Source organism: Eublepharis macularius, chromosome 6 (genome assembly GCF_028583425.1).
Source record: "Eublepharis macularius isolate TG4126 chromosome 6, MPM_Emac_v1.0, whole genome shotgun sequence".
Taxonomy (NCBI): Eukaryota; Metazoa; Chordata; class Lepidosauria; order Squamata; family Eublepharidae; genus Eublepharis; species Eublepharis macularius.
The window spans coordinates 77,788,450-77,801,453 of NC_072795.1; the positions used below are offsets into that span (position 1 = coordinate 77,788,450).

The 13,004-nt window shown below is 42.5% G+C and overlaps 1 protein-coding gene across 3 annotated transcripts in view; it reads left to right on the plus strand.

The window, feature by feature from the left end:
* The window catches only part of PLEKHS1 (pleckstrin homology domain containing S1), a 64,618-nt gene extending 62,339 nt beyond the window's left edge, over positions 1 to 2,279 (plus strand). For all 3 annotated transcript variants that reach the window (XM_054983986.1, XM_054983987.1, XM_054983988.1), the window contains one exon: positions 1,246 to 2,279. In XM_054983986.1, coding sequence (XP_054839961.1) covers positions 1,246 to 1,257 — 12 coding nt within the window. In that variant the 3' untranslated portion in view covers positions 1,258 to 2,279. The remainder of the gene's footprint in view (positions 1 to 1,245) is intronic.
* Positions 2,280 to 13,004: the final 10,725 nt, after the last annotated feature.

Sequence of the window (13,004 nt, forward strand, 5' to 3'; positions counted from 1 at the left end):
ACTGGGGAAGGCAATGGCAAACCACCCCGTAAAAAGTCTGCCAAGAAAATGTTGTGATGTGACGTCCCCCACGGTCAGTAATGACTCGGTGCTTGCACAGGGGACTACCTTTACCTACAAAACCCATCCTCCTTCCCCACAGCAGATGCTTTTAACTTCCTGGGGTATTACTTTTCAAAGAACATAGTAGAAATCTGCATATTCTCTTCCTTGAGCATGCCTAATATCACGTGGGCTCAAAATGGAGGAGGATACCACACGTAAAAGCCTAGTTGTAGAATGTTCCATATAGGAAGGACAGATCAGAATAAATTTGTGATGCTACTTGCTGATAGAAATAACTGGGTAACATTACAAATGGCATAGTTTGTCACTTCAGTTATAAAGAGTCAATCAAAATCCTCTGTTGTTAATTTGGCTGATGGACAGTGTTAGCTTATACTGGGTCTGATGCATTAATATAGAAATAGCAAATATTGTTAAATTTGTATTTTATTTAGTACTTATTGCTACTAAGGCTTATGATTTTAAATAGTTATTGTGTATTTTGTTTTAATGGATATTTTATAGCTTCCAATTTGTATAGTGATTATTTGGACTATTCTCTTTTAATATTGTTAGCTAAGGCTTTGAGCCAATGCAATAAAGTATATGATGATGATGAAACCAAGGCTTTGGGTAGGAGGAGTACATTGTTGTGCTGTACAAATGACCACTAAAAGAACATGTTACAGTATGCAACCTGTTTTTTCTCTTCTCTGTATCATTTCTTCCATTTTGGTATTCTTGGAATATGTTGAAATAGAATATGTTGTGGAATAAGGGAGAACATAAGTTAAAATGCTACTGGATCCTAACCTTTAAAGAATCTGGCATGTAATATTCTATTCACAGGATGTGTTTTAACAACTAGTGGAACCACCAGCAGCTAGTAGCAATAAAAATAGTCTTATACTGATATGACATTATTTGATGTGAAGTATATGAATTACAGAGAAATTCGATATGGTATGTAATGATTAAAGATACTTGCCAAAATCTTTCTGAAAAGGGCAAAGTGATATTGATTGAGTATGTAGGAGGCCCTACCATAGGGTGTCCCAAAATTCTAAACAGATAGAATGAGGTCCAACAGATTCTGTAATCCAGCCTGGAAATTTGACAGAATCGAGATCAAAAAAATGTCAATTGCTAGTCCAGCAGGAAACAAATGTAATAAATGCCTCTCTGATATTTCTGTTGCAGAATTCCTCTTGAGCAAGACCCTAGACAAATACAAAGAAGGAGATAAGTTTTTCAACAGTGGCACAAATGACAAAATGGATGATACAATGCAAGGATCTGACAACATTTGTAACATGCCATCTCAAACCTATGTGATTTCACTAGTCTTCCTTTGCTTATCAGTGACAAAGGCATCCATTTTTGCAAGACCTCTCTTCCTTTGTTATGGCAATCTTCTGCTGTAGCTCTAATGAGGCTGGTGCTTTTCTGGACTGAAACACAACTGTATTCTCTTGTCAAGTTCCAAAGGCAACGGCATGCAGGACAGCCTTCTGCCACTCTCCAGATGTGCATTTCAGAGATGTACTGGAACTATTCAAATTACTCATAATGTGTTTGCTGTATCTCCATATCTTGCACTGCTCCAGGAATAGGGGCTTGCTACCCATCACCTCACTGAGATATCATAATATCCATATTACCAAAATTAACAAAGGAAGTTTGAGACCATCTTGCCTGTTTTTTTTTTCTTGGAGCTAGTGGATCACCTTACCTTTCTGCAAGTATTTATGAAAGAAATATAGTAGTTTCTAACTCATTTAAGGAGCAAACTGTTATATTCAGTAATCAACTGCTGCTGTTTGGAAAATCTAGCAGGAGGGAGTCCATGCTTGCACCTCATCTTCATATTTTTCCACTTCACAGAGTTTTATGCCAAGATCATCAATATTGTATTAGCTATTCAATTAAATTAACTTTTCTAAATGAACACTAGAGGCTTAGAGACTGCTGTCTGGACATCTGAAAAATATTCTAAATATTATATTGTAGGAGAGTTGTTTTGTGCCACCGTATTTCTATGTAAAGCCCTTAGAACAAATCACTCGAAGTCTGGGTGTTGGTTGTCATTAATATGCTGAATACCCAGCTCTATATATCTAAATTTCATGGTGGTGCAGCAGAGGTCCTGAATAGACATGGGCACAAACGGAACCCCCCCCCCCCCGAACAAGCTGTTCGTTGTTCGTTGCCATCCACGAACAACGAACAACTAATAGTAATGAACATGACCCTGTCCACAAACATGTTCATTGTTCATGGCTCCTTAAAGATCCCTTTAAACGATCAGGTGTCAGGGGGAATTCCCCTCTGCCGCCTGCCAGCTGATCGTTCAAAGGGCCCTTTCCTGCTACGTGCAAGGGGCAGGGTCCTTTAAACACCCCACAAACTGACCTTCCCAATGTCCAATACCCACGAAATTTGCAGAGGACATAGTCCTTACTGTCCTCCAAAGACCCCCCCAAGTTTTAAAGAGATTGCACCCTGAAAAAGACATGATCCATGTGTCTCCCCCCCCTTTTCTGTTATTTTCTCTTCACAGTGGCAAAAATGGAACTGCCTGTTGGAAGGCAGCTACTTTGAGGGGTTACAAACTGACCTTCCCAATGTCCAATACCCACCAAATTTGCAGGGGACATAGTCCTCACTGCCTCCGAAGACCACCCAAGTTTCAGAGAAGTTGCACCCCGGGAAAGGCATGATGCATAGGTATCCCCCTTTGTTGTCATTTTCTCTTCACAGTGGCAAAAACGGGACTCTCTGCTGGAAGTACTTTGAAGGGTTAAAGCCAGAAGGAAAGCCAGAAGGAGTTCAGACAGAGTTTAGTCCCTGCCATTGCCAGGGGAATTGATTGGAAAGCCCCAGACTGTCTGGCTTGACAAATGGCTGACGAAGGCAACGAATGAGGCTTGCAACGACCACTTGTTTGTTTAGAATGGAGCCTCACAAACGGCTTGTTCGCAAACAGACGAACGGGCTGTTCGTGGCTTTTTTCTGTTTGTAATGCTGTTCGTGCCCATGTCTAGTCCGGAATCACTGCCTGGCTGCTGTGGTTAATTGGCAAAGAGTGAATAAATTGAAACTAAACTCTGAGAAAGCAGAGGTAATGCTGACTGGAAAGCTGGAGATCTTGTCCTTCCCACTTCTGATGGGATTCAATTGACCCTTGCTGATTCAGTTAAGAGCCTTAGGGTTATACTGGATTCAACATTACTGCTGGAGAAGCAAGTTAATATAGTTGCAAAAAATGCTTTCTTCCAACACTGGCTAGCCTGGAAGTTGGCTCCCTACCCTACCTGAACATGACCAATCCATGACCAATCCAAGCTATGGTGGCATAGAGTCTAGACTACTGTAATGTACAATATATCCATCTCCCATCAAAATCCACTCAGAGACTGCAGTTGGTGCAGAATGCCGTGGCTCAGCTTCTGAGCAGGGACTTCTGCAAGTGTCACCCTGCAAATGGACAAAATCAAGAACTGCCTGTACATGTGACTTCTCCGTCATGCAACCCCCCCCCCCCTTTATGGAATGGCCTGCCTCATGAGGTCAGGAAGACTGCCAGTCTCCTGGTTTTTGAAAAAAATATGCAAAATGGAATTATTCAAGAAGGCATTTCTTCATAGGTAATAGGATTGTACTGTACAGAATAGTTTACAAAACTACTTAGTTAAAGATTTAGGACTGTAGTCTATATACTACTCTGTATTCTTCATGCTGCCTGTTGCTGTAAGTAGGATCCTACTGTGTACTTTTTGCATTGTTTAGCATATCATGTTAAAACTGTTGCTTTGCTTCAGTTCCATTTGCAGATTTCTGGTTGGTTCCACATTTCTACAATCCAAATCCTTTGGCATTGTTTATTGGATGTCCCATCTTGTTGATTGTATTGACTTATTCCATGTAATCTGCTTTGAAACCTAGTAAGAAAGGCAGACAATCGATCGATCGATCGATCGATCAATCAATCACTGTTAATAAACCGTCTGACCTCTGTGCAGATGACAAAAGACAAAAATGAGATGACCCACATATAAAGCAGGACTCCCTACATACTTGGAGAACTGCCCAGTTATGTAGACTAATAATATGTCTTTGTAAATTAATCTACCACAAACAGAGCTGCTGCCACCAAAACCTTCCAAAATGTCCTAATGACTGAAAATGTTCTAGAAGGAATTGCATTGTTTTTGATTATTCCTTCTAGACCTCCATTTTGTAAATGTAAATATGGAAATGAGATCCATATAATAAACTGGAAAGAGATATGCCAAACTGCATGTGATCATTGTTCTTTTCTGGACAAAAATCTACGCTGAGACGCAAAGCACTATGATAAATCAGTTGGGTTTCAGGTTACAGTTGCCAGCTCCGGGTTGGGAAAATCCTGGAGATGCTGGAGGTGGAGGTAGGGGAGGGAGCTCAGCAGGCTGTAATGCCAAAGAGTTCACCCTCCAAAGCAGCCATTTTCTCCAGGGAAACTGATGTCTATCAGTTGTAATTCTGGGAGATCTCCAGCTACCACCTGGAGACTGTGACAACCCTATTTCAGGTATATGGAAAACACTAAGAATGGGAGATTAAGAAAGAGAACAGCCTAAAACGCTGGAGTAAGGGTGCATACAATAAGTTTCTATAGGGGTGGACACACTGATGCAGTTTCTACTGGGAAATATAACTGGGGAATGCACTTCCCTGAAATACTTCTGTAAAATTCTCTTATAATGGCGTCCATTTCAAATACAGAGATTGAGCTATAATAATCTAAAAGTAGTTTGCTTGAAATTATACATTGTACTTCCTGGGAATGAATCTTCTTTCAGAGAGAAACTGAGAGTCTTTATCCTTCTATGTGTGTACTTAGAAGAATGAGAAGCTGTGAAAGGGAAATTGCTCATTTAAACCCACCATAAAACCATAATCCTAAATGCACTTTCTTGAAATCAAGTAGAGGTGCTTACAGTTGAAATAAATACTTGCCAAGGCTGGCTGCAGGGTTGGGGGGGGGGATACAGGAAGTCTATGACCCCTTTTCACACCAATCAGAGTTCCCTTCTTGCCTCAATCATGGCCACTGCCCCTCTTTCAGTTCTGCCTCTAATCTCCTCCTTTCGAATCATGGCTGGCTTCCTATCAGCTGCAGTTCCCTTATTCCTTCTCCGTATTTTCATCTATACCGAAAAGAGTGACTATCTTGCATTCCCTTTAGCGTCATCAGTACTGTCAGTTTAAACGGAATCACTGTGATGCTGCAGAGACTTCTGGCCCATGCATTCTTTAGTTCTTGATTGCAAGAGCTCTTTAGCTGTCTCTAGGCCCTTCTCCTATTTGGAAAAATGGGAAATTAATTTAATGTCTCCAGTTTGAGTTCTGGTCTTCTTCTAGCCTGTGGATCCAGGTGCCTAGCTATGCTGACCCTGTCCAAGATTGCTCTGTGTCTTATTCCAGCAAAAAATTAAAATCGCCATTTCTTTTCAAATAGAGCCAGAAATATCAGGCTGGATTCCACAGAAAATTTCCACATAAGCAAGAGCTCTTGGCCCAGTGGAAATGCAAGAAAGTCATTGCAGTCAGGCTTTGTGCTAGATCAGCTAAGCTGTATATCTCATCTTGCATTTCCATTCACACAAGACAAAGCGTAAAGTGCATTTCAGCACCCACAGACACACATCCCAATAATGACCTTCATTGATCAAATTGTAATACACTTCCAAATTGCACTGTAATAACTGCATCAAACACCCTCTTGCATTTTTGTACACAGCAGCACTGATTAGAAATTAAAAAACCAGCACGTGCTCTTATAGCTCTCTTAGTCTTGGAACTGAACTTCATTAAGTAGAACTTCTTCTCTATCACATGGTGGGAACCAACTCATCATTTTCCTTAGTATTTTTCTACCTCTTCTCAAGAGGCTTATCAGGTACAATTTTAATGTGAGCAACTCCTGGTTTCAGCCAGAAAGAAGCACTTTTCTTAGTTTGCCATCCATTCAGGTAGGAGTTAAAGTATCTTGATATGTGAAGGGGATAATGAATAGGTTTCTATATAGAGTGATTATTCCAGTTAGTAAGGAGACGACTACCTCCCTGTTCCACAGGAGAATATCATAGTGTATATAACAGGTTTACTGCAGAGGAAAATTTCAAATGAGATCTTTAAAAAAACCAGAATATTGGCAAATTTACATCCTCATAAAGACTAACATATGCATCTCTAACAAGGCTCAGTAATGACATAGTCATAATCAGAAAAATCTCAAAAGAGAACCTGGAGTTCCCAGAAATGTTGCTGGCGTTTAAAGTTTGCTTTCAGAATCAAATATTCAAATTCATTTTCTAAATAGAGGGAAGTGATGCCAAGGTTTCAGAGTCCCCAGATTCCCTGAACAATAACAAAATAAATCCCATCTGTGCACTGGGAAGACAGTAATTGGGAAAGACTGAGCTGTCCTTATGGTTTATGCAAAGTTTGAGAGCCAGTGTAGTGACTAGAATGTCAGACCAGGATCTGGGACCCCCCAGGTTCAAATCTGCATTCTGCTGGGTGGCTTTGGGTCACAAATTTGCTGGGTGGCTTTGGGTCATTCACTCTTTCTCGTCCTAACCTATCCCCCATGGCTGTTGTTGCAAGAATAAAATGGGAGATGAGAGAATGCTGCTTTAAGCTACTTTGTCTATTCCCTGTCTGCATTAAAAGAGATAGTCCAAGTATTTCAACATGGTGATGGCTCCAAGCGGTTTCTTCTTCAGAGCAGAATCAGGTGAGTCTGCAGAAGACCTAGAGAGGTGCTTGGGAGTGTTAGCTTGTTTGGGTGCACCAATAAATGAGGTGCTACCTTAGAAATAAAATCCAAATGAGGCTTGTTACTTTAGGGGAAAAATGTGTATTTTATTTTTAAGGAACTACATACTAGGATATGAAAGGCAGAATTAGCATTCTAGCTATATAGCTAGGCTAGGATGGAGAGATTGCACTCCATCCTGACTTCATGGCAGTGGGACTAAGAATCAAGAAGAGAAGAAAGTTTAGCTAGAAGAATCCCTGAAGATAGCAATCCAACTAAACAAAGGGACAGCAGTAGAGAAGGCAAAAAGGAGACAGAGGAAAATCACCTTTCCTGCTGCCTAGCTCTAGTGCTGCCCCCAGTGTGCTCTGTACAAAGAGACATTGTGCAGTCCTTCACTTCCAACATGGAGAAGGTAATGGGATGGATAAGGGTACAATAAACTGCAAGACTATTGTGCAGCTAGTCCTTAAACAGCAGAAATGGCACCAGAGGTGTTTTTAAAATTAAAAAGTAACTAATTTCATTTATAGAATTATTTATGAGAAAATGTCAGGTGAAATAACGGTTGAAAATTTCTGAGGTAATTCAACATAGAAGTCTCTAAAATAATGCACAGACATTAGTTCTTATGCTCCTCACAGATACTTAAATTCTTATGTTTAGAGGCTTTTGTTCCCATATTTTTCCCAAACGCTCTAGTGCACTAACTTTTAGGATTCTCTTTCTCTTATGGGTTTAAGAATGCTCTAATCCACTTTCTAGTACCTCAAACCCCTTCTCTTCAGACACCAGTGCTTTCTTTTAGTTTTTAACTGAATCTTAAAGTCTCCAAAGGCAATTTCCAACCACACCCAGCACAGGATCTCTTCACTCTCCAGAGCTCCATTCCCGTTCGACTGGGTAGGGAAAGTCTCCTCTCCTTAGAAGATCTATCCCCTTTCTTTGGCCCAAATGGAAGTTTGTATCTACTTCCCAAACTTTCTTTCCAACTCCACCCCCCCCCCCCCCCGTTCTCCTGTCAGTGTTAAACTGCTCTCAGTTAGGACTCTGTCTCCCCACTGTTCATACTTCATTCCTCTCAGCTATGGCTGAAGACAGAACCAGAAATCCTGTCTTGACCAGTAGGTCCCCTACAATCAGGACTTTTTTTTCTAGTGATACATGCTGGTGCACAGTACCGGCACCTCTTTCCACATCTCTTTCCACAGTACTGGCACCCCTTTCCATGGTACTGGCACCTCTTTTGGCCAGCGGACTCAGGCCCCTGATGCAGCAAAGATCATGAGCATTGCAGCTCTATTTTATTTTTTTTAGGGGGGAAAGCACTGTGTACAACTATGCTGAGGTACCGATAATGTTATATGCAGATGACATGGTTTTATTGTCACTGACCAAAATTGGCCTGAGAAGGCTATTGGATAGAGTGGGTCAGTATTGTGAAGAAGAAGGCCTCCGTATAAATTATGCCAAGTCCAAGGTAATGGTTTTTAGGAAGCGCCCTAGGAAGTCAGTTTGGAGAATTTTATGTGTACAGATTGAACAGTGTAGTACATATAAATAGAGATGGGCACGATCCAAAAAAAAATTAACGAGCCAGCGGATCGTGGTTCAGCGCTGACGATGATCCCGAATTAACAATCCACACCGATCATCTCCTGTTCCCAAACCGTGGATCGTGGCTCGTGGATGCCAAAGCGGAGCACACTGGTATTCCCAGCTATGTGGGAAGGTGTGTTGTGGCGGCAGCCGACTCTCTCAGTCTCTCTCTTTCTCTCCAAAGGCTAGCAAGTAGCAAGCAAGAGCTCTGTCCCACTCCACTGCTCGCAGAAAGTGAAACCCAGCCTGGGAGACCACGGCTATTTATAAGCATGGGTCCCATTCAGCAACACAGGAGGTCTGTGTTTGGCTGTCAGAGCTGCCTATCAGGGTTTGCAGGGATGAGATTAGAGTGCCCATGGCTACAGAATACCCCCTTACCCCTCCCTCCCCTGGGTATCTTCTCCCAACTTGTGACTGCTTTGCTGCTCCGTGGTTGGAAGGAAGCCCTGCTGAACAAGGAAAGCTGGGCTTCCATTCGGGTTTCCAGGGCAACAGAAGGAGGGCAAACAGAGCTCAGGCATTCCCCTGGCTCCGTTGCCAGGAGAATAGATTGCTGGTGCCTGAGTGTCTGGATCCCCGAATCGAGCCCGAACACCACGATCCAGGCCTCTCCTGACCGCTGGATCATTGGCCGTGGATGATCACGATCCGCCGGGTCACGATCATGCAATCACCATTATCATGGGTTTTTTTCATTCGTAATGCAGATTGTGCCCATCTCTACATATAAATACTTAGGAATAATGTTTTCAGAAACTCTCTCATGGTAGCCTCATTTAACACTGTTAAAGTCTGCTTCTATGAAGACTGTGGGGGTGACAGTGAAATTTTTCTTTCCAAGGGAGGTCGTATGGTTGATCCTGTTATCAAGCTGTTTGAGAGAAAGGTGATCCCCAGTTTGTTTTATGGGATTGAAATATGAGGCTGGGAAGAGAAGATTCTGGATCAACTGGAAACAATTCAAAATTACTTTATGAGATGGATCCTCATGTTGTCAAAGTGTTCTCCAGTTGCACTAATAAGGGCTGAGCTTGATATTCCTTCTCTGAAAGGTAGGGCAAATTTTAGAGTTCTATCTTACTGGAAGAAAAATCTAGAGTGCCATCAGGATTCATTGGGAGGCCAAAGTTTCTGTTCTCTTTTGAATCATGTTAAAACCTATAAGGAATATCTGGGATTTATACAGTCCAAGTATGTAATACCAAATGACCTGATCAGATCTAATAGATCAGGTCATGACTCATGAACTAAGGGATTGGGTCTTTAAAATGGATGGGAATATAGATAGATACGCAATTGTTCAATCTAAAGTGGCCCCTTCTTTCAATTTTTTTTTAAAAAGATCATACTAGGTCACCGTACCTTAGGACCTTAACAACAATGAAATTAAGGATGGCCTTTACCAGTTTAAGATTTCAAGCTATGCCTTCTGCGGTACATATGGGCCGCTTTTTAAATGTTCCCGCCCCTCTACACCTTTGTTTGTGTGGTATGGGAGAAGTAGATGATTTTATTCATTATGTCCTGAGATACCCTCTCCTTTTGGACCCCAGAAACAAACTTATTTCTAATATTTTGTCCTTGCAGGAAGGGGTTTCAGATATGGAAAAAGCAGTATTTTTGTTAGCTGATGAGGACTCTTACATTTCTAACAGAGTTGCTTTGTATGCATTAGCGGCAAGAAAGATTAGATTGAAATGTATGATATAATAGTACAGTTGTGTTGTGAATGTTTTAATCTGGTTCTGACTCTGTCTGGCTGTGTTTTGTATTATGGTGTATTAAATTATTATGACCTATGGTCGATACAGTAAACTACAACAAGTACTACTAAACTATGCTGAGGCATTTTATGCTTCATTTGTGACATGATGGACTCCTGCAGCATTGTCCCCCATACCCCCACTTTCCATCCAATAGACCATTGAAGCCACTGAAAAGGTCCATATTGGATTTTTGAATCTGTCAGTCAGTCAGACCCCAGAAAGTGCTGGGAACTGCCTGGCTTGCGATAACTGGAATGCCACATAGTGGGAAATGAGATGATACTCACATCTGCTATTCTGAGATTTAAATGTTAGCAATTGTTCTCTTTTGTTTGGGAAAAGCAGTAACTTGAAATTGACCTAATTGATTAAACATGATTTTTATCTAGCTGTTGCAGCTCTCAACCCTTTCAAATGTACATGTGTTAGCAGCAAGAGAGTGGCAGCTGTGCCTTTAATTAGAAGTTCATATTAAGGCCCTTGTTTCCTTTTCCCAAAAGTTCTGCAGCTGTTTTTCCAACCACCCCAATACCTTTTGGCTTGGCTTCACTCCAAGTGTTACACTCCATCAGTCTGATAATTATTACTTAGAGGGTTTCATTTGTTTAAGTCACTGAGTAATGTGATGAAAGGAGATCGTGCGTTCACTAAATATGCCGTTTTTGTGGATGCACTGGGTGTTCCTGCAAACCTGCAGCTGTCATCCACAATTGCTCCTTGGAGCTTCTTGGTGCCCTTTTTGAGCTTGGCTTCTGAAGGAGGGGTTAAATCAGGAGAATGGCTGGGACAGAAATAGAATGGAAAGCAGCTGTGCATTTGGCTGGGATCAGGCTTTGGATGTGTTTGGGAAGTAAATCAGGACACTGTTTATTCATTCTCCTTTCACAAATGAAGTCTCTTGGAGAAAAAAATTCAGCATATAATAATCATAATAAACACTTCACCTACTACTTATAACCCAAAGCTGCAAATAGTGGGGGGTGAGTAATACTGAACTATTTGACTAACATAAATACAAGAAATAGAGGGAAAGAATGAAAGTGATGAAAAATGGAAAAGGCAAACAAAGCAAGAAAGAGTAGACCTCTTCATTTTTTTCTTCTTTTCTGCTTATTATTTTGGAGTGGTTCTGTTCCCTTTCTTTCCTTCATATATGCAAATTTTGGTCAAACCTAGCCAGGATCCGCCTGTGAACATTTCCATTACTTGTCCTGTTCTATCAGCAGAGCTGCTACTCTGATCAATTCTTTCATATCATTGCTAAATTACTGCAGTGCATCTTCACAACCTCTTTCATATCTTGCATCTCGTAATTGTTTTTTCCTGCATATTTGCACACCTTTATCTCCTTGTGTTCTCTCCACATTGACTTCCCCTACATTTAAACCCTTCTCACATCCGCATCTTTCTGAATCATCTTGCTAGACTTCCCTTCTTACCAGCTCTCTCTTGCCATGCATCTCATATTCTTCATTTACTGTCTCACCACCACCACCACCACCACCAACTCCTCCGTTCTTGATTAATCCGCAACTTGGGAGCTGTGCTAGGGAATGCTGTGGAAACTAAAACTTCACTGACCAGAGATGGCTATCCGCTCCATTAACCTACAGAGAAAGCGGAACAAGTCAAGAGCTTCTGACAAAAAGTGCTGCTTGATGCTTTTGATTGTACCCCCAGTCGGAAGTAAGAGACAGACACAGGCTTGGATAAAAGGGCCGTTTATTAAATGACCATAACAATAACATTCGGCAAGGGCTAACTGAGCGGTACAGGTCAAGCCCTGGGGTCAGCACCTGACCACCGCCTTGCCTGTCTGGGCGAGCCCCCAATGCCCCGGGTGTAGGCCATCTCCTGAATGGCTGCAACCCGGCCAGCTAGGCCCTGGGATCCCACTCAAGCACCTGTTGCGCCCCAGCCGCCAAGCATGAGGTGAGGTCTTGTTCCCGGGGATCCCCTCAGGCGTCTGCCCTCCCTGACGGTAGCCGCCCATGCATACCGCCCTAACAGCAGACCCTGTTCCCCAACCTTGGGGAATGCCACAGGGGCTCACCAGCCCGCACCCTATTCCCAAAAACTCCTGCCACTATCACCGACGGCTAAACCCAACAATACTCATACCACCGCCATTAGTGCAAGGTAGGCGAAAAACCCCCCTTCCACAACGCCAATCAGGGAAGGAGGGAAAAAATTCCTACCTGGCCCATAAATAGCAGCCGGCTATTCCTGCACTAAAAACAGGGTGAGGTGGGTGGGCCGAGCGCTTGAAAAATCTGACGCCTGGAAGGGGCAGAACGCGCACAAAAGCGCCAAGCTCCGCCCCTTCCCAGAACCCGGATGGAGAGGGAGGGAGTCTGCCTCCTTCTCCTTCCAAGGGCTCCAATTGCCGGCTCCCAGCTTACGCGGCGAGCCGCGGCTGGGAGAGCCGAATTCTCTTCAGATTCTGCTGCATTTCATGAACATCTTTCTGAATCATCTTGCTAGACTTCCCTTCTTACCAGCTCTCTCTTGCCATGCATCTCATATTCTTCATTTACTGTCTCACCACCACCACCACCACCACCAACTCCTCCGTTCTTGATTAATCCGCAACTTGGGAGCTGTGCTAGGGAATGCTGTGGAAACTAAAACTTCACTGACCAGAGATGGCTATCCGCTCCATTAACCTACAGAGAAAGCGGAACAAGTCAAGAGCTTCTGACAAAAAGTGCTGCTTGATGCTTTTGATTCTCTTCAGATTCTGCTGCATTTCATGAACAAGTGAACACATCAGAGACTGCAGG